Raw genomic sequence first — 27,794 nt, forward strand, 5'->3', positions numbered from 1 at the left:
GTAAGTGTGCTGATAGCTGTAGGTTTTTTAGTAGATGCCCTTTATCAGGTTCAGGAAGTTCCCTTCTATTCCTCATCTATTGAGAGTGTCATGAAAGCGTGTTGTATTTTTTTCAAATTACTCAAACCCAACCATATTACATGTAAATGATCTAAATATTTTAATTAAAAGGCAGAGAATAACAGACAGAATAACAAAGCAAGATCTTATCAATCAGTCTTTGCTGTTTAAAAAGAAACACTTTATTATTTTTATTTTTTTTAAGAACTTTATTGAAGTATCATTGACAAATAAAAATTGTACATATATAAGGTGTACAACGTGATGCTTTGATATATGTGTACGTCATGAAATAATTACCACCATTAAGCTAATTAGCATACTGTCTTGATTTTCATTCTAATTATCTGGCTGTTCTTAGACTATATTCTTTGCTCAGGACCACTATTAGGCCTTAAAATATTTTAGCTTCACAGATGCTATTTTCTTCTCATCCTATATCTTTTCTCTACAGTCTCATGGCTTCATTTATTCTCTGTGGCTTCATTTATTTCTCCACCTCAAACTGTTTCCCTGAGTTTACCGTGCATACATCCAATTGCCTACATGCCATATTTTCTTAGATCTTTCAAATGAATATCAAGCTTGTGTACAAAGTCAAAGAAGTTAATGATTTTCACTGCAAACATGTGAATGATGCCTTGTGAAATTGTGCAATGCAATGATCTTTTAAGATTCCTATATCTTGAATGTCTCCAGCTATGTATGCAGTCAAGAACCAGAATTAATCCTTGACCTTTTTTCTCCCACATCCAGTTAGTCATTGAGTTCTGCCCCTGTATCATATATTTACATAGCTCTCTATACCTGTTGTACCTAAAATTTTAAATATTCTGTAACTGATTATATATTTGTGTGATTATATAATCATTACGAAACTCCCCTAGTAGGCTGAATTTTCACTATTACCCCATATATAATGCAGTTCTGGCTTATAATAGGTGCTAAATACATGCTTTTCAATGAATTAACAAAGCATATGAGTAAAATTAAATATTTTATAAAATATTGTCTCAAGTCTTTTTTAGAATTATGTGACTCTTTTGAGGATCATACTTCTTTTTAAATTGAATTTTATTTATTTTTTTATGCAGCAGGTTCTTATTAGTCATCCACATTATACGCATCAGTGTATACGTGTCAATCCGAATCTCCCGATTCATCCCACCACTTTAAATATAAAAATACAGGGGGCTTCCCAGGTGGCGCAGTGGTTGAGAGTCTGCCTGCCGATGCAGGGGACACGGGTTCATGCCCCGGTCCAGGAAGATACCACATGCCGCGGAGCGGCTGGGCCCGTGAGCCATGGCCGCTGAGCCTGCGCGTCCGGAGCCTGCGCTCCACAACAGGAGAGGCCACAACAGTGGGAGGCCTGCGTACCGTAAAAAATATATATATATAAATGTAAATATATATATATATATATATATGTATATATAAATACAAATAGTTTGACAGTAAAAGGATGTTAAAGGATATAGCAAATGTAAACCACAAGAATGGTATGCTCTAATAGTGTCAGACAAGGCAGACTTCTAGATACCCTATATTCACTTCAAGACACTCACCCACTCTCGCTGAAAACAGGGCGCATAGGAGCCACCTCTAGCTGCCATGTCTGGCAAGTTCTTGTTTGGAAACAAAGCCTTGGCTAGGTGGGGGTCCTCCTTCTGGTTCCCCTCTTTCCCTGGATTGTATGTTATCCAAGCACATGAGTCATTCTGTAGGGCCTTAGGAGAGAGGGCACCTGATGTGTGTGTGGGGACATCCATCTTTTCCTGAAGGTACATCTAGTAATCATTATTTCTGGTCCCCCAGAGTCTGTAACTAACACTGGCAAATACCCATCTGCACTCCTCAAGGGAGAAATAAGGAAGATATTAGGACCTAGATGGAAACTGAGTGCAGGTCAGTTTGTGGAGTCCCTTGCGCTGCAAGTCCAAGCGGCCCCACCTCTGAGTCGGGTGGAGCAGGTGGGATTTTGTCAGTGAAGGGACTGAGCACAGGAGTGTGTGCAGAAGGGCAAAGGCAGAGAGTGCAGTGTGTGTGAGAAGAGAGACACGGCATCCCTGGGGTCGGGGAGGCAGCGGGAAGTGCCCGGAGGACCTGGAGGCACATTGGGAGAGGCGGCCTGGTGAGCAGTGGGCATTTGGGACTAGCACAGGCTTTAAACCACCGTGAGAGGGACGTGAAGACGTGTGTCTGTGTTTTGGGAAAGTGAGTATGACGCAGCAAAGACAAGAGGCTGTGGAGGGTGTGGCTGGACAGCTGAGGGGCCTGTGTCCGGGACCCCTGGGCAGCTGGGCTTCATGCACAGACACACTGGGGCTCACGTCACGTGAGAAGTCCTTTTCTCTTCTAAATAAAACTATTAGGTAAGTCCCATCTACTATCACCGTGATTTTGCACATAGTGATCTGTGTAACATTGAAAAGGTAATCTCAAGATACAGGTATAACTTTGTTGAAGATGCAGGCTTTATGTTTTTCATTTTGTATCCAACAGCGAAAACTTTGTTGCAAACCAACCTAGGCCCACAGACTGACATATGAGACTCACTGAGTGCTTCAGGCTTGTAGAGTCCAGGCGAAGGCAGCAGGAGCCCGCAGAGGGTGATGTGGGGTGCAGGGGAAGGGGTGGGTGGATCGAGAGTCCTTAGGTGGAGTGACAGGACCTAGGACTCAGTGTGTGCATGTGACGGAGGTGGGGGCCTCAGGGACAGCCCTGGCTTACTCAGCAAGGTGATGCAAGAAGACGAGGGGCCGAGTAGGTGGGGATGGCAGAGGGGCGGAGGGGCGAGCAGAGGGAGCTGTCCTGAGCGTGGCTTGTTGAGGTTTGTGCTGGGAGCTGCTCTGTGTCCTGTAAGGGATGGCCAGGCGGGTGCGGCCAGGAGAGGAGGCGCAGGAGGAACGGGGAGGCAGAGCTCCTTACACTCCTGGGTCCTGGAGGCCGGAGGCACCGACCGCATGAGGGCCACGTGCAGGAAGCCCGAGGGGGGCCGGAGGCAGAAGGGGGAGGAGCCAGGGCAGAGCCGAGGCTGCAGCTTTTATTGGGCTTTCTGCTCCGAAGGCAAGGCTGGACAGGTTGAACAGCCTCGGGTCAGCTTGCTTGGATGATCTCAGCGGGCTCTAAGCTATATGGGTGGCTCCTGGTTGCCTGGCCCTTGGCCCTGGGATAATGAAGGCAGTGGAACGTAGTCCCCTGGGTGTGTGTGGGCCCACAGAGGAGGAGGGCTCCAGGGGGTCAGCCTGCAGGTCACAGGAGTACTCCTGAGAGCCCTTTGCCATCTCTAGGAGTTGGCCACCCAGGAGGGGCAGTGTCTCCTCAATCAGAAAGTTTTTTAAAGATGTCAAAACATAATATACAGAAAATTAAAAATACATATGGTACGGAGACGTCTGGGGAGAGGTGCCCAGTGTTCACTGAGGAGGGGCTGGATGCTGGGGAGGAGGGTTTTGAGTCTCGCTGTTTGGGTGGAGGGGCATCCCCCGTCGGACATGTGGGCGACCGGCATGTGTTGGCCTCAGAGCCCAGGGGCTAGTGGCGGGAGCCCCGGGGGCCCCCACGGGAGGACAGGAAGCTGAGCTGTCCTGCCGTACATGGGGGAGTGCCCCCTGCAGCCCGGGCCCCGTTGTGGGTGGACTTCGGGACCTGGGTGCGGGGGTTGCTGAGGCGGGTTCGCACCTGGTGGCAGTGACCCTCTGGTCTGCTCGCAGCTCTGTGGCCGTCACCATGTTCTGGAAGTTTGACTTGAGCACCACGTCCCACGTCGACAAGCTGCTGGATAAGGAGGACGTGACGCTGCGAGAGTTAATGGATGAAGATGACATCTTGCAGGAGTGCAAGGCCCAGAACCGGAAGCTGCTGGACTTCCTGTGCAGGCAGCAGAGCATGGAGGAGCTGGTGAGCCTCGTCACACAGGACCCGGCCCTGGGCGTGGAAGAGAAGGTCCGCTTCAAGTACGTACCGCGGCGCTGGGTGGCCTGGCGCTGGGCAGCGTGCAGGGTGGCAGCGGGCAGGGCTTGAGGACGGTCAGAGCCAGGCTTTCTGACAGTGTGGCTGACCGTAAACGTTTGCCCCGCCTGACATGCGAGAAGGCCCCTCCGGTGGGCTTTGCTTCTGTGATGGTGAAGATTTGGGGATCTCCTGCGTGTGATTCCTCGCTCTGGATTATAGCGAGCTGCACCGTGTTGGAGTGTTTTGGGTGAATATGTGCTGAAGAAAGGCTGAGCTCTGACAGGCCGATGGGTGCAGCCTTGGCCTGACTGGTGAAACAGCCAGTCCCCAGAGACAGGCGGCATCTGACTGCTCGACCGTGGGGTCTTGGGCCTGGAGGACGTATTTTGTGTCATTAGTGATCCTGACCGTTCTCAGAGTTTTTCCTAAAATGTTCCATTCAACAGTCAGCTGGGATGTTAGGGGACAACAAAAGGGACAGGGCAAGGACTTGGGACAAGGGTTGGAGTGAGGACAGAGTGTGAATGGGTGGGGCCTCAGGTGACAGGAAGGACAGCAGAGCTGGCCTCTGGCTCTGAGGGTGCCTCTCTGGGCCTGAGCAGGCTCTGGGAAGCGGGGGAGCTGGGGCTAGTGATGCAGAGGGATTCAGGGCAGACAGGGTGCCCTCAGCTGCTCACGTGTCCCACAGGGAGTCGGCGTGTGGTGGTAAAGTCTTAGTTGGGAAACTACGGCCTGAGGTCAGATTCTGTTTTTGTGAGGCCTGCAAGCTGAGAATGGTATTACATTTTTAAATGGAAAAAATAGAAAAATAATAATATCACATGAAAATGACAAAATTCACATTTCCTTGTCCGTCATTTTCACTGTAAAGTCTTGTTGGACACATCCGTGACCCGTTGGCCATGACAACATAGACGTTCTAAAATATTGACTCTCTGGCCCTTTACTTTTTACAGAAAGTCTTTGATGACTTAGGAGGCAAGTAAAGAAGGACGGGGTGATGGGGAGTAGTGCTGCAGTCGTGGTGGTCCACCGCGCCCCTCTGACAGGGAGGCAGCCGGCGCTTGAAGAGGAGAGCTCTGCAAAGAGGCGGGGGCTTGCTTGTTGGGGAGCCAGGGGATTGGGGCCATGGTGATCACCTGTGATAGATCAGAGGCCATCGTCCCTGAGATGTGCCTGGTCAGCGCCTCTTATCTCAGCATCGCCATTAGTGGGCCCCATTCCTTTCACTCTCTCACTCCCAAATGTGTCCTGTTGCTGACCCGTCGAGGGTCTCCCTGTCTGGAGGGTGTTGGCGACAGTGTGACGGGGAGAAGGGCTGGGGCAGCATGTTGTGGTTCTGGGTAGAGGGGTCCCAGCGTGGCATCAGTGAACCAGGAGAGCTTTATAGTCAGAGTTTGGGAGAGGTTAGCAGTGGGTGAGTACAAACAGCAAACAAGGCAGTGAGAAAACCTTTAACTCTGAGGGAAGGATGCATGTAAGTAAGCAAATAGAACAGTGTTTGCATGTTCATACAGAGGGCCACACTGGACATGGATTTAACTAAAAATTGTGGTATAATTTTATAGAGAGAGGGGGAAAGGGCAGTGGGGCGGCAGGGCAGGGTGGCGTGAGGTGTGTGAGCTACATCTTCACCTTCCACCATAGGAGGTCAATTTGTAATACCTAAAATTGCTAGATGAAGAAGTGTACTTGTATTTTATTTGGAAACATGGATGTCAGTAATACAGAAAATGCCAGGAGACTGTGGTGACTGTCTCAGGAGTGGGATGTGGGAGTGGGAAAGGAGGGGGCTGCCCTTCCTCACGAGCCCTGTCATACAGAGTCTTAAAAGCATTTGTGCGTATCACCTGTTTTTGGTTTTTGTTTTGTTTTTTTTTAATATTTATTTATTTACGTGGCTGCTCTGAGTCTTAGTTGTGGCACACAGGATCTAGTTCCCTGACCAGGGATTGAACCCAGGCCCCCTGCATTGGGAGCGTGGAGTCTTAACCACTGGGCCACCAGGGAAGTCCCCATATCACCTGTTAAAAAAAGTAAAAAGCCTTTAATTTAAAAAGTAATTTTAGGGCTTCCCTGGTGGCGCAGTGGTTGAGAGTCCGCCTGCCGATGCAGGGGACACGGGTTCGTGCCCTAGTCCGGGAGGATCCCACATGCCGTGGAGCAGCTGGACCCGTGAGCCATGGCCGCTGAGCCTGCACGTCTGGAGCCTGTGCTCCGCAACGGGAGGGGCCACAGCAGTGAGAGGCCCGCGTACCGCAAAAAAAAATAAATAAATAAAATAAAAGGTAATTTTAAAATTAACTTGCTTTTATTAAAAATTTATTTGCTTTTAATTAAAATTAAATCAAAACGTCCTTTTTGAGAAGAGGAATAGGCTGGGTAGATGGATGAGGTAGTAGCTGAAGGAAGAAGTGGAGTCAGGATCATTTTTTTAAAGATGCGAAAGATACAGATAGGCCCTGTTTCAGGCTTTGAGCCGTAGGTCTCCGTCGAGCTGCTCAGCTCGGCCCTCGGAGCGTGTGGCAGCAGCAGGTGACACAGCGGAGAGCGCGGAGCCAGTGCCTGCGCTGCTCTGCCTCTAGATGGCCGCCCCAGGCCACCTGGGCAGGGCGGCAGCACCTCCTCCAGCCGCCTTTGTGCCTCTGCAGCCCAGCTGCTGTGGCTTCACCCTCGTGGCTGCAGGCTGGTTACGGAGAGACCCTTCCCGAGAGCAGGGAGTGTGCCCGAGCCACACGGGTCCAGAGGAGCTGCCCTGAGTGGTTAGTTGTTCTGCTAAAGCCAGAAGCTGCTCCATGCAGGTGAGACCTCTGTGGAGCAGCCCTGGGCCGGGAGCTGGCCACCTGGTCCAGCCTGAGAACCCTGAGGATGCTTCTGGCCTCTTTCTTGAGATTCCTGTGCACTTTGCAGACTTCTGGACCATTTGAGAAATAAGACAGAAAAGCCAGCAGATGGACTCCAAGTTACCACTTCTGTTCCTCATGCTGGTGGTGTGTGTGGGGGGATGTTGTTTTAGCTCTGAGTGGAGGGCTTCCTCTTTCCAAATCAGAGTTAGAACTGCTCACCCAGCGGGAAGCAGGGCTGGGTCAGGGCAGGACCCCAGGAAGGACCCCACCCCCACCCCCACCAAATAACCCTGCCTGCCACACTAAGGGGCAGAGCAGAGAGGACGGCTGAGCCCAGTTGCCCAGCTGAGCCCCTGGAGAGCAGCAGGGCAGGGCCCAGAGGGAGGCGTGAAGCGGGGGAGAGGGAATGAATCTCCGCCGTTACGGTTCCTGGACTCTCCCATCCTCGCTCTGATAATTCCTGAGTCCACCTTCCGTGCTCCAGGATTTCGTCTTCCTCTTTTTTGTCTCCTTCCCCTGGCAAATCCTATTCTCTGGCAGCTTCCTGAGGAGGTCTGCGTGGGTGGCAAGGTTGGGGCGCAGCCTGAGTGCATCGTTCTCCTTCTTGCTGGCTCTAAGCTCCCTCTGGTTTCCAGCCCAGACTGGACATGCGTCTCCTGAAATTTTGAAGACTCCATAGGTGTCTTCGTCAACTGAAAAAAAAAAAAAACGCACAGCCTAAAAGCTGAGAATTATGTTTTATTTGGCGGAATTTCTAAGGCTTCAAGCCCTGGAGACGGGACTCTCAGATCACTCTGAGGGACAGCTCTAAAGAGTGAGGGAGGGGCCAGGATATATAGGATTTTTTGCAACAAAGACCAGGTAGTCGGGACTTCAAAAGCTTACTGTTCATTAAAGAAAACCAGACATCTTAAGTTAATTTAGCACTTTCCTGTGTATGGAAAGATGCAAGAGTCTGGGCTTGGGACTTCCCTGGTTGGTGGTGCAGTGGTTAGGAATCCGCCTACCAATGCAGGGGACACTGGTTTGAGCCCTGGTCCGGGAAGATCCCACATGCCGTGAGGCAACTAAGCCCGTGCGCCACAACTACTGAGCCTGCACTCTAGAGCCCGCAAGCCACAACTACTGAGCCTGCATGCCTAGAGCCCATGCTCCGCAACAAGAGAAGCCACCACAATGAGAAGCCCGCGCTCCGCAACGAAGAGTAGCCCCTGCTCGCCGCAACTAGAGAAAGCCTGTGCGCAGCAACGAAGACCCAACGCAGCCAAAAAAAGAAAAAAAAAAAAGGAGTCTGGGCTCACTGAAATCATTCCTTTGATCTGCACCTCAGCTGTCTAGGGCCAGGATCCTGTGCTTTTCCCATCCTTGAGGGTGGCTGCCGTGGCTGAGCCGCTTTTCTCTCTCCCGAGTTCTCTCAGGGCTCACGGGGCAGGGCGGCTGGGGAGGCTCTAGTGGCTTGATGGCTGCAGCACCCTCTGTTTACTGACAGGGCAGCAGCATTTTTCGTTCACATCTTCTAGTTCCTAGTTCCAGCCCTGCTGCTGACAAGTCTGATGCCACAGGTCTGCAGCTTTCCTTAGGGGCATTTTAGGGCCTTTTCTAATCCTGTTGCTCTGGAATTTCCCAGTAATGTAACTTTATCCCTTGGGTTAAGATAGGGGAATCTCAGAAGCAGGACCAATAATCCAGGATAGTTTTATAGTCAAAGAGTTTGGGAGAAATTAGTAGTAAATAAGTATAAAACTAAGCAAACAAAACAAGGAGGAGGGGCTGGGAGTCTCACTGCACTGACCCTCCACCTGCCTGGTGGACGCTGTCTCCATCCAGGCCTCTCTGAGTGCTACAGAACGCAAGTGTGTGTGCCCAAAGCACAGTGAGGCCAAACAAACCGAAACGTCAGAGTTTGGAGCACAGAAAGGTTTTTTAATTGCAGGGACCTGCAGGGAGAATGGGTGGTTCATGCTCAAAACCCCCAAACTTGGGCTTCCCTGGTGGCGCAGTGGTTGAGAGTCCGCCTGCCGATGCAGGGGACACGGGTTCGTGTCCCGGTCCGGGAAATCCCACATGCCGCGGAGCGGCTGGGCCCGTGAGCCATGGCCGCTGAGCCTGCGCATCCGGAGCCTGTGCTCCGCAACGGGAGAGGCCACAACAGTGAGAGGTCCGCGTACCGCAAAAAAAACCAAAAAACACCCCAAACTCCCCGATTTCAGGGGAGAAGTTTTATAGGGAAAATTTGGGGTGAGGGCTGCGGAGTATGTGGCTGTCTTCTCGTTGGCTGGCAGTCAGGTAACAGAGCAGATGCTCCAGGAATCTTGGGCTCAGCCTGAAGTTACTGTCCTCCTGGATGGAGGCCTTGGTTCTGCTGAAGGGCTCACAGATACTGTTATGTGTATCCCTCGAGGAGGAACCAGGACCTGCACCATTGGTTCTTGGCTGCCCCTCCCTTGTTTCTTCAGCCCCTCCCTTCCCTGATTAGTAACTGTTTGAACCTGCCCTTTGGAACGTGCGGAATGTCAGGGAGGCTGAATGAAGCCTATTTCCTACCAACAAGAAATAGTGGACACAGAAAGGCTTTCGTGCCCTGGAGGGCTCCACAGGGTCCTTCTGGGTTTCTTGAGCAGTGTGTCTGGTTGCCCACCCTCCTCCCACAGGACCCTGAGACACAGACCTGCCTCATGCGCCTGGCCTGCTTCCCTGGCCGCCCACCCTGTAGGTTCATTCCGCGGAGTTTCTACCTCTCTTGTCTTTTCTTCTTTGCATTATGGCCACAAACCTCTATGTTCCGTCTGCCGTGTTTAACTGGAATGGCTATTTCCTGCATAAATTATATAAATTATTAGAGCAGCACCTGTTTTTCTGAAGAATAATTATAAAATACTGATAGAGATCTCAGTCCCTCCACCTAGATGCAAGCTTGTCTAAGTACAACAGCACCTTGTGGCTCAGCTTGCCACACACGTGCACAATTCGTGTGTGTGCGCGTGCGCACACGCAGAGACTGGATGGGAGCCTTTCCGTGTGCTCTGGAAAAGCTTCTGTGCCTTTCTCTGGGGCATGCTTCTCCCTTGTTGCTTGGTGAGCCTTGTCTTGTTGTTTGGAGTCTGGTGGGCACCTCTCCGCCCGTGTCCTGTGGGGCCTCGTGCCGGCCTTGGGTGCTGCACTCCGAGCAGGCTCTCTGGCCTCTGCCCCTGGCGGCCCTGCACTGTCTGCTGTGCTGGTCACTGTGGGCCACGTCCACGGTATGGAGCTGCCCCATCTCATCCTCGCCTCGACCGCATGAGCTGGGCGCTGGCCACACCTCGTCTGGGCCCCTCTGTGTGGATCGGGCGTTCGCTCATACCCGGCTGCCCGCTTGGCTTCAGAAGGCCCTCTTCTCTGGGTGACGGGGAGCACCCACCCCACAGCCAGGCTGAGATCCTGTCCCCTGCCCTTCACGCTGGGCCGGCCGCCAGGCCCTAGCTGACTGCAGTGACCACCTGGGGTTAGGCCCTTGCTGGGGCCGTGTGGGTGGCTACCAGGAGCCGTAGGGTCACAGTGGCTGACCTTGACCCCGGGCTTACTGTGCGCCAGACGCTGCTGCTCTGCTTTATACGCAGCCTCGTGGGGAAGGCGGACACTCAGACCTCCATGTTCAGAGAAAGCAGCCCAGACACAGAAACGTTAGGTAAGGTGCCTGAGGCTGCACAGCATGTCCCGTGTAGCTTGGTGCCAGGTGTGCTCCAGGGCAGTCAGCCCCACAGGATGCTCCCGCTAGGTTCCTGCCTGCTCTGGCCCTGGGCACCCTCACCTGTGTTCCCAGATGTGCTGAGTGTGGCACCAGGCATTGTCGCTGCACTGCTATGGTGGGCTCTGTCCTGGATGCAGCAGGACATTGGGTAGGCCTGTCCCAGGACCACAGCAGTGACCCCATGTCTGTCAGAGGGTCAGGCAGGGAGCATAGTGGTATGGGATTACACGTAATGGGATCAGGATTATTTTGTGTCTGATCTTTTTTTTTTTTAAAGTAAATAAATTTATTCATTTATTTATTTATTATTTTTGGCTGTATTGGGTCTTAGTTGCTGCGCGTGGGCTTTCTTTCAGTTGTGGCGAGCGGGGACTACTCTTCGTTGCGGTGCGTGGGCTTCTCATTGCGGTGGCTTCTCTTGTTGCCGAGCACGGGCTCTAGGTGCGTGGGCTTCAGTAGTTGTGGCACGTGGGCTCTAGAGCGCAGGCTCAGTAGTTGTGGCGCACGGGCTTAGTTGCTCTGCGGCATGTGGGATCTTCCCGGACCAGGGCTCGAACCAGTGTCCCCTGCATTGGCAGGTGTATTCTTAACCACTGCGCCACCAGGGAAGCCCCTGTCTGATCATTTTTATCAAATGAATAGTACATCGTTTACATATATTGGTATATCTTAATAATAATTTGCCTGCATAACACTTCAGAACTGGTACTGCACTGTAAACTGCTGACGAAGCATCTCTTCAGTGTGGGAACAAGCTAGATCTGTGCTTGTTGACATGTGGGGTCAGGAAAGGCTTGGAGAGGGGAGGACGAACCTGATGGAGGTGAGAGACATGGCAGGTGAGTAGGAGGGCAGAGGAGAAGCCAAAAGATTAGGAAAGGTTCCGTAGAGAATGGAAATAGAGTCAGAAAATGTGGGATGTCAGAGTTTAGGGTATGAGGAGCCAGAAAAAGGTATGATAAAAACATTGAGGTTCTAGTAGTCAAAAATGCCGGTTGGTCACAGAATAATCACATTTTTATTCTGTTCCAGGGTCTAGCCATGTTTGGTTTCTGCCTGTGGATCTGCTTCCTAAGAGGCAGATCATTCAAGTAGCTTCCTGAGCAGTGGGGAAGTCTCATTCACCTCCAGTTGCTTGCACTGTGCCCCTTCAGGTACCCAAACACAGCCTGTGAGCTGCTGACGTGTGACGTGCCGCAGATCAGTGACAGGCTGGGAGGGGACGAGACTTTGCTCAACCTTCTTTATGACTTCTTGAACCGTGAGCCGCCTCTCAATCCTCTCCTCGCCAGTTTTTTCAGCAAGACCATTGGCAGTCTCATCGCAAGAAAAACTGAACAGGTACTCACCTGCCAAGCCCGCGAGATGTGGGAGGGAGGCGTGGCTGACGCCGTCGCATCTTGCCCTCAGCCACTGCTGTGTGACCTGTGCATCAGGCTGTGGGGGGCAGGCTTCTGACTGTTCTGCGGGACACACGTGGAGCTGTGTGGGCTGCTGCTGTGGGAGCTGGGATTTGATTAAGAAAGTGGCTTCCCAAGAGAGACTTCCTCTGGCCAGCTCTGAAATAAGCAGCACCTCTGCCACCCCTGGGAGCTGCGCAGGGCCCCAAACTAGGCCAGCTCATCCTGTCACTGACCAGTCATGGGTGAGAGATCCAGGACATACCTGCATCATGGCAGGACATTAGGGTGTCTGCTGCTGCATCTGTGTGGCTGGCGGGTGATGTCTAGGGCACTTATTGTTTCAAAGCAAATTAAAAGAAATGCCTAGGACTTCCCTGGCCATCCAGCGGTTAGTATTTCGTGCTTCCACTGCAGGAGGTATGGGTTTGATCCCTGGTTGGGGAACTAAGATCCCACAAGCCGCGTGGTGCAGCCAAAAAAAGAAAAAAAGGAATTGCCTAGTAATATTTTTCTGTAAAGCAGGGAGTGAACTCGTTTCATTCAGCTGGAGCGTGGGCCTCCTGGAGGCCACATTTGCTCCACGGTTGCTCCGGCCTTGCATCTGCCCTGGCGTGCTTCAGCACTGCACACCGTAGATGGCACAGAAGGGCCATGAGGTTTGCTGGCGCCTGTGCCTGTTACCTGCTTCAGGAGGCGGCCTTGTCAGTCTTCTTTCACCTTTATCCCTGCTCGCCATCCCCCAGGCACTATTTCAAAACAAACCCCAGACGGCATGTCATTTCTTTTGTCAATATTTCAGTGTGTATCTCGAAAATATAAGGACTTCCTTTTCTCCAGGCATTGAGCCACGTGGTCGTAACTAGGATGTACGTGTGGTCAGCTTGAATGGCTGAAGTGAGAGTGGTTGAGCCAGTTTGCAGTCCCAGCAGCAGAGCATGACAGTTCCTGCTCTTCCACTTCCTCTCCAGCCCTGACTAATATTATCAGTCGGTTTATCTTATCTCTTCTGATGGTGTATATAACAGCATTGTGCTTTTAGTTTGCATCTCCCTGGTGACTAGTGAGGATGAGAACCTTTTCATGTATTAATTGGCCATTTAGATACTTTTTGTGTGAAGTCTCTTGCCCATTTTCTATCAGGCTGTGTCTTCTTTTTTCATTTGTAGGAATTCTATTTCGTGGATACAAGTCCTTTGTTGATTTTTTTTGGGGGGTGGGGGGCGGCGTGCCACGTAGCTTGCGGGATCTTAGTTCCCTGACCCGGTATTGAACCCACGCCCTCGGTAGTGAAAGCCAAGAGCCCCACCCACTGGACTGCCAGGGAATTCCCCCTTTGTTGATTTTGCGTTGCAAACATCTTTTCCCACTCTGCTTGCTGGGTTTGGTTTTGTTTTTTACTCTCTTAATGGTATCTTTTAATGAGCAGAGAGCCTGATTTTCATATAGTCCAAGTCATAACTCTTTTTGTTTGGTTTTTTTTTGTTGTTGTTGTTTTGTTAAGAAACTTCTGACTTCGAAATCATAAAGATAATTCTCTTACTACTCTTCTGTGTTATCTTTTAGAAGCTTTATTGTTTTACCTTCATATTCCTACCTACAGTCCACCTGGAATTGATTCTTGTAAATGGTGTCAGACTGAAGTGTTTTTTCATATGGTTATTGTCCAGTTGACCCAGCACTGTATTGATAAGGCCGTGCTTTCTCAATTGCTTCACAGTGTCCCTCTTGTCATAAATCAAGCAATCACGTGTGTATGCATTTCTTTTCTACTGTCCTGTTTGTAATTATGAACACAGCACTATTTAATTACTGTAGCTTTGTAAGTTTTGATGTTCGATAGAATTAGTCCTCTCACTTTGTTTTTCTTCAAGGTTGTTTTTACTATTCTTTGCCTTTTGCATTATTTTAGGATGAGCAGATTTTAGAGTGAGTTTGTCAGTTTCCACATTCTCCCCTGTTCCCCAGAAAAACCTGCTGAAATTTTGATTAGGCTTGCATTTCCTATAGATTGGGGTTGGCTAATTATGGCCCACAGGCCAAAACCAGCCCGCCCCTATTTTGTAAAAGAAACTTTACTGAAACACAGCTGCTCCTGTTTGCTTACATATTATCTATGGCTGCTTTTGTGCTATAGCAAAAAGCTGAGTAGTTAGGGCTTCTTTAATTTCTCTCAGTAACCAAGTTCTTTGGGTAGAGGTCTTACATAGTTCTCGTTATGTTTATCCTTAGGTACTTGATATTTTCATGTTATTCTAAACAATGTCTTTTTTATTGAAAAATTTTATTGAGATAATTTTAGATTCGCTTGCAGTTTTATGAAAGAATGTAAAGCTACCTTTTGTACACTTTGCCTGGTTTCCTTCAGTGGTGCCATTTTGTAAAATGCTAGCAGAATATCGCAACCAGGACGTTGACATTTCACTTGCAGTCATTTGTGTGTGTACGTGTGTTAAGTTCAGTACAATTTATCACTTGTGTAGGTTCGTGTCTCCACCGTCAGTCAACATACTGAACAGTTCTTAAACCATAAGGATCCTTTGTGTTGCCCTTTTATAACTACTCCCACCTTCCTCTGGCCTCTATCCCTTCACCCATCCCTAACCTCTGGCAACCACTAGTCTGTTTCATTTCAGAAATTTTGTTTTTTCAAACTGTTATTTAAATTAAATCATATAACATACAGCCTTATGGCTTTTTTTTCTAGCATACATCCCTGAAGAGTCATCCAAGTTGTTGTGTGTATCAGTAGTACATTCGCTTTTATTGCAGTGTGAGTAGTGTTCCATGGTGTGGATGGAACACAGTTTGTTAAACCATTCACATGTTGAAGGACATCTGGGCTGATTCCAGTTTTTGGAAATTATCAATAAAGCTGCTGTTCTAATAATTTATATTCTTTTTACTTTTTTTTTTTTAATTTTTATTTTTGACCACGCCGCACGGCATGTGGGATCTTAGTTCCCCAACAGGGATCAAACCCATGCCCCCTGCAGTGGAAGCATGGAGTCATAACCACTGGACTGCCAGCGAATTCCTTATATTCTTTTTTTAAATCTATGTATAAGATCATACCATCTGTGATTAATAACAATTTTATTTTGTCCTTTATAAATCTTACACTTTTAGTCTCTTTTTCTTGCCTTGTTGCATTGTCTGGAACCTTTAATACATTGTTGAATTGAAGTGGTGATAGTGGGCCTCTGTTTTATTTATTGCCTCTGAGGAAAAGCTTTCACTGTTTTACAGTTAAGTATGTTGTTTGTTGTGGAGTTTATTTTGTTTGTTTGTTTGTTTTGTTTTTTGGGTTTTTTTTTTGCGGTACACGGGCCTCTCACTGCTGTGGCCTTTCCCGTTGTGGAGCACAGGCTCCGGACACGCAGGCTCAGCGGCCATGGCTCACAGGCCCAGCCGCTCCGCGGCGTATGGGAACTTCCCAGACCTGGGCACGAACCCGTGTCCCCTGCATCGGCAGGCGGACTCTCAACCACTGCGCCACCAGGGAAGCCCCATGTTGCTTTCTTTTTAAGAATTTTTGTATCTGTGGCCATCAGTGAGATTGGCTTATAATTTCCTTTCCTTTTCTTTTTTGTTTTTTAATTTTTAATGGGGTATAATTGATTTACAGTGTTGTGTTAGTTTCAGGTGTACAGCAAAGTGAATCTATTATACATACACACATATCCACCCTTCTTTAGATTCTTTTCCCTTATAGGCCATTACAGAGTATTGAGTAGAGTTCCCTGTGCTATACAGTAGGTCCTTACATAATTTCCTTTTCTTAAAGTGCCCACATCAAGGTTTTGGAATCGAGGTTTTATGTCCTCATACAATGATATGGGGCATCTTCTCTCATTTTATGTTCCCTGGAGGAGTCCTGCATAAGATTGGGGTTATTTTTCTTTAAATTTTTGATAGAATTCACTAGTAAAGCCTTTAGAGCCTGGAGTCTTCTGTATGGGGAGGCCTTTAATTAGAGATTTTGTTTCTTTTGACACTCTAGAACTCCAGATTTTCTCTTTCTTCTTGTCAGTTTACGTGAGTTTTTCAAAGGAATTTTTCATTTCTCCAAATTTACAGAAATTGGCCTAAACTTGTTCCAGATAACCCCTTGTAATGGTGTTTATATCTGTAGGGTGTGTAGGGATGTTTCCTGGAGGCTTCTCTGCTGTTTTCAGTCTTTCTCTCTAGTCTTTCTCTCTAATCACGCTTTTCAAAGAACCCCCGCCCCTGCCCCCCCACTCCCCCCACCCCCCCCCACCCCCTGTTGCCTCTCTTCTCTCTCTTTCTCCTCCTTCGCCTCCTTCCCTTCACTTCTGGCATGAGGATTCTGGCATGAGGATGGTTGGGATCCCTTGCCTGTTCCGTGTCCCCATTGCCCCCAGTAGAGTCCTGGGTCTGTGCAGTGGCCTGGACTCGCAGGCACCTCATCTCTGTGGCCAACTGAGCCGAGCTTGCCAACACGTGTCCAAGAAGGCCTCTGCCTGGGCTTCTCCCGTCCCTCTGCGCTCAGGCACCACACCCTGTGACTGCACACTCAGCCAGCCAGCTGCGTCTTGTCTTGTCGGCTCTGGTCACCAGCCAGCTGCACCCCTCCGCCTCTGCTTTTCTGAAACCTCAGTCCTTTCCCTTCAGCCACCTGTGGGGCCTGTCAGCTTTCCGGGTTTGTGTCCCCTGTCCGGGAGCTGTCAGTGATGGCCACCCCAGGCTCAGCTCTGTCTGCACTGGTCATTTCTGCTGGGAAGACTTGAGCTGGTGCATGTGGAGCGGTTGCTGTGCCATCTCACTCGGGTGCTGGGGCTGCACTCGTGCCCAGTCTCGGTGTGTGGCAAACTCCGCCAGCCCAGGGTCCTCTCAGGCCCCCACCGCCTCGTGGACTTGCCTGTGTTCAGGGCTCTGCCTGTCATTGCTGGGGGGGCAGCGGAGGGGGCTTTCTTACAACTCTTTCCACGTCTTTCCATTATTTCTGCTCACTGTTGTTGAAAATGAATCTTTCCCATGGCAGTTCTTGGGGGCAGCATCTCCTGGTGCTCAGGGTCTGCCCCGCTCACCTCTCAGGGGCTGTCTGGTTGCAGGTGATTGTGTTCTTGAGGAAGAAGGACAAGTTCATCAGCCTGCTGTTGAAGCACATCGGCACCTCGGCCCTCATGGACCTGCTGCTGCGCCTGGCCAGCTGTGTAGAGCCCGCCGGGCTCCGGCAGGAGGTCCTGCATGTGAGTGTGTGGGCCCCTCCTCCCTGGAGCCCCTCCCCGTCTGTGCGGGTTCTGCACATTCTCCGAGTGTGGAGTAAGTGCCTCCTGGTATGAGGAGGCTGGAGCTGGTGAAGCAGCACCGGGGTGCCCAGCACCCCAGCTTTCCACCCCGCAGGACCTTCCCCTCCTGATGAGAACCGCTCAGGGGTTCTCGTCAAGGCTTGTATTTGAGGCTGGGTCTGGCATCTGCACCTTTTCTCTTGTCCTGCCTCAGTCCATTCATTAGCAGAGAGCAGAAGTGGGCTTCCTCACTTGTGCCCCACCCCCAGGGCTGCTAGGTCTCCATTGGGCGCTGGTCCTGTGCCCGAGTACGTGCCCGAGAGGAAACAGTCGCCGAAGAGGATTCCATGCAGAGAAGTTTCGAAGACCAGAGCTGGCCTGTTGTTTGTCCTGGAGCATGTGCCTGTGTCTTTCCTGACAGTATTCACAGCGAGAGGGGCTCCCCATAGCTCCCTGAGGGCTTTCCCAGAAAAGGGGAGGGTGCTCAACCCCAAGAAGCCCAGGAAATCAGTGCCGGACAGAGTCTGCTGCTGTTGGACAGGTGTTGTTTGTAATGCAGCTTAAGATAGAATAAGTAAACCATTGGTCTGGAATTAGGTGACAGTTGTCGCTCTCGGACTCATAACCTGGTTCGTTATGGAGCGGCCTCCCACTGGGAGTTAATCATAGCAGCCGATGTGGCACAGTGAGAGCCGCGCGAACTCAGCCGTTGCTGAACGTTAGCGGGAAGCCTGCCCTGACTACACTGAGCCCGTTTTTGGGTAAGGAAGTGCGTAGAGGAGCCGGACTGACCTGGAAAGGCCCGGGCGCTGCAGGGAGCAGCTGGGCTGTGTGCTGGGAGAGCCCCACCGGCGCGGGTGGCTCCAGGCTCCACTTCGGAGACGTCCTAAAAACAGAGCTCACGTGTGTTTAAGAGTCTGGACCATTAGGGCATGTGGAAGGGGATCCCCTCCTTTACAGTCTTTGGGTCACTCCAGAATTCGGCCACTGCTTGTGCTTTCAGGGTCTGGGTGGACGCACGTGTTGGGTGAAGTATCTCTGTGCCAGAACCTGGCGCGTGGATTTCTGTTGCACTGAAGGCCTTTCCTTCCATTTCGTCAGGTGTGAGCGGAGTCACTTACAGGCCTCCTTTTCCCTTTCAGTGGCTTAATGAAGAGAAGCTCATCCAGAGGCTCGTGGAATTGATCCACCCGAGTCAGGATGAAGATGTGAGTATGGGCTTGTGGACCCCACCTTTGAGCAGGCGCCCCTCGCTCAGGGCTGGCAGAGAGCGCTCTCCACTGCTGTCTGAGGGGCCAAGTCACTCCTTTCCTCAGATGCTCTTCCTTTAATCAAGCACTGACTTGCAGACTTTTTTTTTCTAAAATATAATACATACATGTTATAAAAAAACAGTCTGAATAGAATTGTATGTTACCTATGGCTGAGTAACAGATGACCCCAAAACTTAGTTGCTTATAACAGTAAGTATTTTTTATCTCAGTTTTTATGGGCCAGGGGTCACAGATCCTCTGCCCAGGGTCTCTCACAAGACTGTGGTCACCTCAGGGCTCAACGAGGGGAGGGTCTGCGCCCAGGGTCACCGGTGGCTCTGCAGGACTCAGTTCCTTATTTTATTTATTTATTTATTTGTTTGTTTGTTTATTTTTATTTCTTGGCTGTGTGGCATGTGGGATTTTAGTTCCTTGACCAGGGATCGAACCCACGCCCCCTACCCATACCCCTTGCGTTGGAAACACAGAGTCTTAACCACTGGACCACCAGGGAAGTGCCAGGACTCAGCTTCCTGAGGGCTGCTGGCTGAGGCTGCCCTTGGCCCCATGCCCCCCGGGCCTCTCCGCAGGGCAGCTCGCAGCCTGCTGCTGCGTCTTCTGGGGCAGGCACCTGACCTACAGGTGACAGTCCTCGCCAGCGTGCCGCCGCCGTGAGTGCTGGTTCTAGCCTGCGCTCGAGGAGATGGGGTCTACAGGGGCGTGAGCTCCGGAGGGAGCGTGTGGGGTGGCAGTGGGTCTCCTCTCAGCCCCTGCCCGCTCCTTGCGGTATCACAGTTGAGAGTGTGGGGAATATCCCGATAGGCCTTTTCCTACACGTGACAACTGCACACAGCTGCACACGCACGGTCTCCTTAGCACTTTGGAGAGCGGTGGTCCTGACTCATGTCTGAGCCTTTGCTGCTGCCTGGCTGTGCTGTTTGGGGCTCTTTTGGCCCACGGGCCTGGCCAGGCAGCCGGGCAAGGGTGTCTGTGCTCCAGATCTGGGAAGGGAGATGCCCCTCCACCAGTGTGAACGCTGTGAGCTGACTGGCCCTTTCCCAGTCCTCGAGGCAGCTGGGAGGCCGCGGAGGCAACCTGGCTGCTTTCAGTCTTGCCTAAAACAGTCATGAAGCACTTCCTTCAGCTCGGTTTCCCGTGGCGCGCACGTGAAGGCTGCTTGTTAGGTGCTCCCTGCGCCGAGCCGGTGGCTGAGTTTCTCTCTGACCTTGTTCATCTGCTCCACAGACTCAGCCCACGTGGCTGGCAAAGGCACCGAATCAGAGGTTCTGAATTTTTATGGGCTTAATGTTTCTCTAGAAAAGTTGAGTCCTTTATTTTCTCTGTAGCAACTGTCCTGTTTTCTTGAGCTCACAGGACCCACCCTGTGTGTTAATAGCCACTTGTTGTGTCAGTACCACAGACACACTCGCGGTGTCTGTCTGAGGGTATAGAACGGTGTCTGCGTGGCGTGCTCGACCGTCGAGGCCCCGTGGGAGCTCTTGGAGGGCGGCCAGATCTGCGCCCCACGGTGAGAGGCAGGCCAGGCTGAGACGAGCCGCCTTCAAGTCCAGCGCCTCAGCAGACCTGCCGCAGCAGCCGCTCTGACCGTGCGGCAGGCCGGCCCTGAAGGCGGCTCTTCGTCCCTGTCCTTTCAGAGGCAGTCCAACGCTTCGCAGACGCTCTGCGACATCGTCAGGCTGGGCAGGGAGCAGGGCAGCCCGCTGCAGGAGGCTCCAGAGCCAGACCCCCTCCTCACGGCGCTGGAGTCGTGAGTGTGGGCTGCGGCACTGGGGGGCCTGGGCTGAGGGCCAGGGACACCGCCACCTCCTCTGATCGTTTCTGAGGAACTCGCCCCGATCCACAGTTAACTTGATGGGCCTCTTTCTCATGGGAGGTGTCTCCTGGCAGGTTCAGAGAATGCGGGCCCCCGGGGCAGCCGTGTCCTAAAAACCCTGGGTGCGTGGCCTGAGCCCCGAGCGGGGCCTCTCCGGGATTCAGGGTGCTGCTCCTTCGGCGGGGGTGGGGGTGGGGTCTGTGCACCCCCCGCCAGGCAGTGACCTTGCGCGTGTCCGACAGGCAGGACTGCGTGGAACGGCTACTGAGGAACATGTTTGACGGCGCCCAGACCGAGCTCTGCCTCGTCAGCGGGACCCAGGTGTTACTGACCTTGCTTGAGCCCCGGCGGGTGGGGTGAGTGTCTCCCGAGAAGGAGAGCGCTGCCACTTCAGTGACAGAGGCCCAGGGGAGCGGCCGGGCATGCTGTTTGTGCTTTTAATGTTTCTAATGATGCAGGTGATCATGGGGACAGACTCTCCTTGTTGAAAAGATAAACTTGAGGCTGTAAAGTCCCCTTTGACCTTCGCCATCAATCACATTCCCACCTCAGCCCAAAGACACCCCCTGTCGCCAGTTTGCAAAGTGTTTATAGACGTGTGTGCAGAACAGGCACGGCCAGTGGGCTTCCCCAAGGACTTTCCCGATGAGTACCCCCAGCACGTGTGTGTGTGTGTGTGTGTGTGTGTCTCTGTGTGTATGTGTGTATATGTACACGCGTGTGTGCGCGAACGCACGTGTGTATGTTTGCATGTGCACTTCTGTCTGCTCTGTCCTGTCACGTGCCGTGCTGGTGGTCTGATTCCCAAGGAGACTGCAGTTCCCTCATGTCCTCGCTCTGGAAGGAGCTTCACTGTAGCCCCCAGCACTGATAGCCTGTGCTGTTTTTTTAAAGAAAAGGAACAACCAGAAAATAACAAAAAATTGACTTAATCTCAATGGTGAGATTATTAGCAGTTTCCTTCTCTCCCTCTGGTACCCAATACATATTTATTAGTTTATTACCTAAAAAGAGAATTATGATGTTATCATCGTTTAGTTAGAAACCAGAATATTGCTTATTCATCTTTATGAGCCCAGGAAGGCTGGGCCCTTCCCGCAGGAAGTGGGGACTCTGGTGAGTGCCTCGCCTGCGATGCAGGGACAGTGTGACAATGCAGAAAACAGATGAGCCGGTTCATTCTCTCTGCTTTTTTATCCTTTTATGTGGCCTCTTTTATCCTTTTATGGCCAGTCCTGTCTGTTTCTCAGCCGAGGAGTGGGGTCGACAGTGAAGGTTTTCAAGGTGGGAGGAGGGAGCAGAGCTGCTTTGAGGGTGTGACGCCCACAGCCCGTCAGGGCCATCACCTGGGCACGGCCCCCACCCCCATACGGTCAGCAGCCTCCCTGGAGACGACAAGTGGGCACTTCGGGAGGGGGTGTGGTGTAATGGGACTAGTGTCCCCGTGTCCAGCTACCTCTGGTCCACAGGATGGAGGGCTTGCTGGACTCCTGCTCTCAGGGACTGGACAGGCTGTGTGCCGTCAGCTCCGGCGTCCTGCGCGGCATCGAGCCACGGCTGAAGGACTTCCACCAGCTTCTGCTCAGCCCGCCAAAGGTAGGTGCCCCGAGCAAAGGTCGGGGGCTCTGAAGACCTCGTGGGCCGGGTCGCTTGCAAGGCAAAGACCCCACTCGCCACCCAGGATGACAAGCGCACTCAGACCCCATCTGCCGAGTGTCCATCTTCTCTTTGGAGAGTTGGACGGTTCGCCACTCCCCCCCCAGGCAACTCCTGCCTTCTGACTGGGGGCTGTCTGAGAGCCCGAGTGCACTGGAGACCCAGCCTCTTGAGTTGGGGGCACCCAGCCAAGGAGTGAGGGGGTCCCAGAGGAGACCCTTTGCTCAGCTGAGTAGCGGTGGTCACGGTGAGGAAGACCCAGTCCCTCTGCACCTCAGTGCCCCAGGCACAGCCCCTTCGCCTCTCCTGGTGCCTCTCTTGGGCACCCGCCGTGGTCTACTATACTGTTTCTTACATATATCAGCTTGTGGTCTGCCTTCCCCACTAGAAAGGAGGACTCACGAAGTCAGGGATTCTGGAACATTCTGCTAATGAAAAGGTAGATGCACTGTACTCCGTGTGTGGGATCACCCCATCTCACGAGGCCACCCTTGTCGTCAGTCTCCTCCGTCTTATACGCTGAGGTCACATCCCTTCGGCTGGCAGGCTGAGACCAGAGTGCCCTAGGCACCCAGGAGCAGCGGCCCACCCTCACTCAGTCTTGTGAGCCCTGAGGGGAGCGGTGGGGCTCTTAACCTGACTGACCCCTTGTTCCCTCCTGCAGACCACGTTGCCTTGAGGACCCCTCCCCGGCTGGGCCACGTCATGCAGCAGCGGCCCTGGCCCTTCGACCAGGGTCAGGTCAAAGAGAAGCCCACACATGGGTGGTGATCACACCGGTCACAAGGCTCTAACTGGGCAGTCCTTTTGTGTTTGCAGAAAGCAGCGATCCTGACCACCATTGGCGTGCTGGAGGAGCCCCTGGGTAACGCCCGCCTGCACGGAGCTCGCCTCGTGGCCGCCCTGCTGCACACGAACACGCCCAGCATCAACCAGGAGCTCTGCCGGCTCAACACCATGGGCTTGCTGCTGGTGAGCGGACACCTGCCCAGCCTGGGACCTCAGCGCCCAGGTGAAGGCCTGCCCGAAGGGAGGCTCTGGTTCGGTCCTGGGGCAGGCACAGTCTGTGCAGAGACCACGTCCTGCCCCCCAGGCTTGACGCCAGGTCACTGGTGAGGCGCACCGAGTGACGCTGGGACCCGCCTCCGTGTAGGCTCATGCAGGGCTGCCCTGGAAGCAGAGGGAGCCGGTAATATGGTCCCTCCCCTTTCTGATTTCTGCCTTAATAGAGAACTTTGAAGCTCTTCAGCCTAAAACGCCCTAAAGAGCTGCTCCTCGTCCCCACAGTAAAGGCAGAGCCTGTGGGGAGCTCCTCTGGCGGGCATGCCCTGGGGGTCTGAGGGAGGGTCTGCAGGCAGTGACCACAGGGCGCTGCTGACAGGGAGGGGACCTCGCTCAAGCTGTACACCGAGCTCATGCATCCCCAGCCTTCTCCTCAGCCTTGCCCCTGGGCCTCTGCTCCCAGGAAGCTGAAATATCCTTACATTTAAATCTCAATCCCAGAAGGAGCTGCCTTGGACCTGGGCCTGAAGGACTGCCTGCCTCAGGAGTCCTTCCAGCGTTTGGAAGTCACTGGGCTCTGCTGTGACTGTAGAGCCTGGATGTGGGTCAGAGGGCGAGTAGGGAAGACCTCACTCATTTCTTTTCCTCTCCTCCGAGAAAGTTCTCTCTCTCCCACTCCCCCTTTCTACTTTTCACTTATTGTGGCAAAATATATGTAACATGAAATACACCATTTTAATAACTTTCAAGCATATGGTTCAACGTTCACGTTGTTGTATAACCATTACCACGATCTCCAGGACTTTCTCATCTTCTCCAGCTCTGAGCATTAAACACTCGGTCCTCATCCTCCCGCCAATCCCCAGCCCTGGCACCCACCCTTCTACTTTCTGTCTCTATGGATCCGACTATTCCAGGGATTCCTATGTAAGTGGAATCAAACAGTATTTGGCCTTTTCTGTCTGGCTTATTTCACTTAGTATAATGTTCATCCATGTGGTAGCATGTGTCACAATTTCTTTCCTTTTTAAGGCTGAATGATATTTCATTGTATGGATGTACTGCGTTTTGCTTATCCATTCATATGTTGGTGGACAATTGGGTTGCTTCCACATTTTGGCTGTTTTTAATAATGCTGCTATAAACATGGATGTACAAATATCTGTTTCAGCCCCTGCTTTCACTTCTGACTACATACCTAGAAGTGGAATTGATGGGTCATACAGTAATTCTATGTTCAACTTTTTGAGGCACCCACACACTGTTTTCCCCAGTGGGTACACTGTTTTACATTCACACCAGCAATGTGTGAGGGTTCCAATTTCGTCACTAACACGTGTTTTCCATGTTTTTGATAATAGCCATCCAGATGGGTTTGAGGTGGTATCTCACTGTGTTTTGATTTGCATTTCCTTAGTGATTAGTGATGCTGAGCATTTTTTCATGTGCTTTTGCTGGCCATTTGTGTATCTTCTTTGGAGAACAGTCTGTTCAAGTCCTCTGCCCATTTTTGAATTGGGTTGTTCGTTTTTTTGTTGTTGTTGAATTGAAGGAGTTCTTTATATATTCTGGATATTAAGCGCTTAGATACATGATTTGCAAATATTTTCTCCCATTCTGTGAGTTGTCTTTTTGCCCTCTTGACGGTGTCCTCTGACGCACAAAGGTTTTCATTTTGATGAAGTCCAGTTTATCTGTTTTTTTTCTTTTTTTTAATTAATTATTTTATTTATTTTTGGCTGCGTTGGGTCTTTGTTGCTGTGCGTGGGCTTTCTCTAGTAGCAGTGAGTGGGGGGCTGCTCTTAGTTGTGGTACGTGGGCTTCTCATTGCGGTGGCTTCTCTTGTTGTGGAGCACGGGCTCTAGGCGTGCAGGCTTCAGTAGTTGTGGCTCGTGGGCTCTAGAGTGCAGGTTCAGTAGTTGTGGCGCACGGGCTTAGTTGCTCTGCGGCATGTGGGATCTTCCGGACCAGGGCTCGAACCCTTGTCCCCTGCATTGGCAGGCGGATTCTTAACCACTGCGCCACCAGGGAAGTCACAAGTTTATCTGTTTTTTCTTTTGTTGCTTGTGCATTTGGTGTCATACCTATACCTAAGAAATCATTGCCAAATCCACTGTCATGCAACTTTCCCCCTGTGTTTTCTTCTAAGTACTTTATAGTTTTAGCTCTTTCGGGTCTTTGGTCCATTTTGAGTTTGTATATGTATGCAGTGTAAGGTAAGGGTCCAGCTTCATTCTTTTGCATGTGGATATCACAGCACCATTTGTTTTGTTTCGTTTTTTGAATGTAAGTTTCATGTGTAGGTTATATTTCTACTTCTTTATACCCTATTGCATGCTCACCACCAAAGATTTAGTTTCCATCTGTCACCATACAGCTGATCCCCTTTACCCATTTCATCCTCCTCCCTACCCCACCCCTTACCACTGGTAACCACTACTCTGTATCTACGTGTTTGTTTTTGTTTGGTTTGTTTATTTTGTTTGTTTTTCATTGATGAAATTATACGGTATTTGTCTTTCTCCATCTGACCTACTTCATTTAGCATAATACCCTCTAGGTCCATCCATGTTGCTGCAAATCGCATTATATCATTCTTTTTTATGGCTGAGTGATACTCCATTGTATATATGTACCACATCTTCTTTATCCATTCATCTGTTTATGGGCATTTAGGTCATTTCCATATCTTGGTTATTGTAAATAATTCTGCAGTGAACATGGAGGGGCATATATCTTTTCAAATTAGTGTTTTTGTATTCTTTGGGTAAATACTCAGGAATGGAATTGTTGGATCATATGATGGTTCTATTTTTAATTTTTTGAGGAACGTCCACACTGTGTTCCACAGTGGTTGCACCAGTTTACATTCCCACCACCAGTGCACAAGGTCCTCTCTTCTCTCCATCCTCGCCAACACTTGCTATTTCTTTCAGCACCTTTTGTTGAAAACGCTATCCTTTTCCCACTGAATGGTCTTGGCACCCTTGTTGAAAATAAATTGACCATATGTGTGAAGATTTAGTTCTTTGGATTGTTTATCGTTAGTGGGAAGAAAATGCAACAGAGTTTTGAGTGTTGATCTTGTATCCTGGAACTTGGCTGAATTTGTTTATTTGCTCTAACAGTTTATGTGGAATTTGTACAGTTTTCTGCATACAAGATTGTATCATCTGTGAACAGAGATAATTTTATTTCTTTCCAATTTAGATGCCTTTTATTTTTATTTTATTATTTTTTTAAATTTTTAAATTTTATTTTTTATAAGCAGGTTCTTATTAGTTATCCATTTTATACACATCAGTGTACATGTCAATCCCAATCTCCCAATTCATCCCACCCCCACCCCGCTTGGTGTCCATATGCTTGTTCTCTACATCTGTGTCTCTATTTCTGCCCTGCAAACTGGTTCCTCTGTACCATTTTTCTAGGTTCCGCTTATATGCATTAATATACAATATTTGTTTTTCTCTTTCTGACTTACTTCACTCTGTATGACAGTCTCTAGATTCATCCACGTCTCTACAAAGGACCCAGCTTCGTTCCTTTTTATGGCTGAGTAATATTCCATTGAATATATGTGCCACATCTTCTTTATCCATTTGTCTGTCTGTGGGCATTTAGGTTGCTTCCGTGACCTGGCAATTGTAAATAGTGCTGCAGTGAACATTGGGGTGCATGTGTCTTTTTGAATTATGGTTTTCTCAGGGTATATGCCCAGTAGTGGGATTGCTGGGTCATATGGTAATTCTACTTTTAGTTTTTTAAGGAACCTCCATACTGTTCTCCATAGTGGCTGTATCAATTTATATTCCCACCAACAGTGCAAGAGGGTTCCCTTTTCTCCACACCCTCTCCAGCATTGGTGGTTTGTAGATTTTCTGATGATGCCCGTTCTAACTGATGTGAGGTGATACCTCATTGTAGTTTTGATTTGCATTTCTCTAATGATTAGTGATGTTGAGCAGCTTTTCATGTGCTTCTTGGCCATCTGTATGTCCTCTTTGGAGAAATGTCTATTTAGGTCTTCTGCCCATTTTTGGATTGGGTTCTTTGTTATTTTAATATTGAGCTGCATGAGCTGTTTATATATTTTGGAGATTAATCCTTTGTCCGTTGATTCATTTGCAAATATTTTCCCCCATTCTGAGGGTTGTTTTTTCGTCTTGTTTGTAGTTTCCTTTGCTTTGCAAAAGCTTTTAAGTTTCGTTAGGTCCTATTTGTTTATTTTTGTTTTTATTTCCATTACTCTGGGAGGTGGATCAAAAAAGATCTTGCTGTGATTTATGTCAAAGTGTTCTTCCTATGTTTCCCTCTAAGAGTTTTATAGTGTCCAGTCTTACAGTTAGGTCTCTAATCCATTTTGAGTTTATTTTTGTGTATGGTGTTAGGGAGTGTACTAATTTCAGTCTTTGACATGTAGTTTCCAGTTTTGCCAGCACCACTTATTGAAGAGACTGTCTTTTCTCCATTGTATATCCTTGCCTCCTTTGTCATAGATTAGTTGAGCATAGGTGTGTGGGTTTATCTTTGGGCTTTCTATCCTGTTCCATTGATCTATATTTCTGTTTTTGTGCCAGTACCATACTGACTTGATTACTGTAGCTTTGTAGTATAGTCTGAAATCAGGGAGTCTGATTCCTCCGCTCCTTTTTTTTCCCTCAAGACTGCCTTGGCTATTCGGGGTCTTTTGTGTCTCCATATAAATTTTAAGATTTTTTGTTCTAGTTCTGTAAAAAATGCCATTGGTAATTTGATAGGGATTGCATTGAATCTGTAGATTGTTTATGGTCATTTTCACAGTATT

At 50.1% G+C, this 27,794-nt stretch overlaps 1 protein-coding gene across 22 annotated transcripts in view; it reads left to right on the top strand.

Annotated features, from left to right (window-relative positions):
- The window catches only part of PPP6R2 (protein phosphatase 6 regulatory subunit 2), an 83,651-nt gene that overhangs the window by 39,446 nt on the left and 16,411 nt on the right, over positions 1 to 27,794 (top strand). For 8 of the 22 annotated variants that reach the window (XM_089921531.1, XM_022597050.3, XM_089921537.1 and 5 more), the window contains exons 1-9: positions 7 to 1,968; positions 3,777 to 4,019; positions 11,745 to 11,931; positions 17,066 to 17,203; positions 18,385 to 18,450; positions 20,151 to 20,263; positions 20,572 to 20,685; positions 21,799 to 21,925; positions 22,805 to 22,957. In XM_089921531.1, the coding sequence (XP_089777657.1) occupies positions 1,952 to 1,968; positions 3,777 to 4,019; positions 11,745 to 11,931; positions 17,066 to 17,203; positions 18,385 to 18,450; positions 20,151 to 20,263; positions 20,572 to 20,685; positions 21,799 to 21,925; positions 22,805 to 22,957 (1,158 nt within the window). In that variant the 5' untranslated portion in view covers positions 7 to 1,951. The other 14 variants (XM_089921532.1, XM_089921535.1, XM_089921534.1 and 11 more) reach the window with 6 other exon arrangements.

The sequence above is a fragment of the Delphinapterus leucas genome, chromosome 11 (assembly GCF_059928025.1).
Source record: "Delphinapterus leucas isolate spDelLeu-1000000601 "Yukka" chromosome 11, BTC_Dleu_Yukka2, whole genome shotgun sequence".
In the NCBI taxonomy this organism is placed as follows: domain Eukaryota; kingdom Metazoa; phylum Chordata; class Mammalia; order Artiodactyla; family Monodontidae; genus Delphinapterus; species Delphinapterus leucas.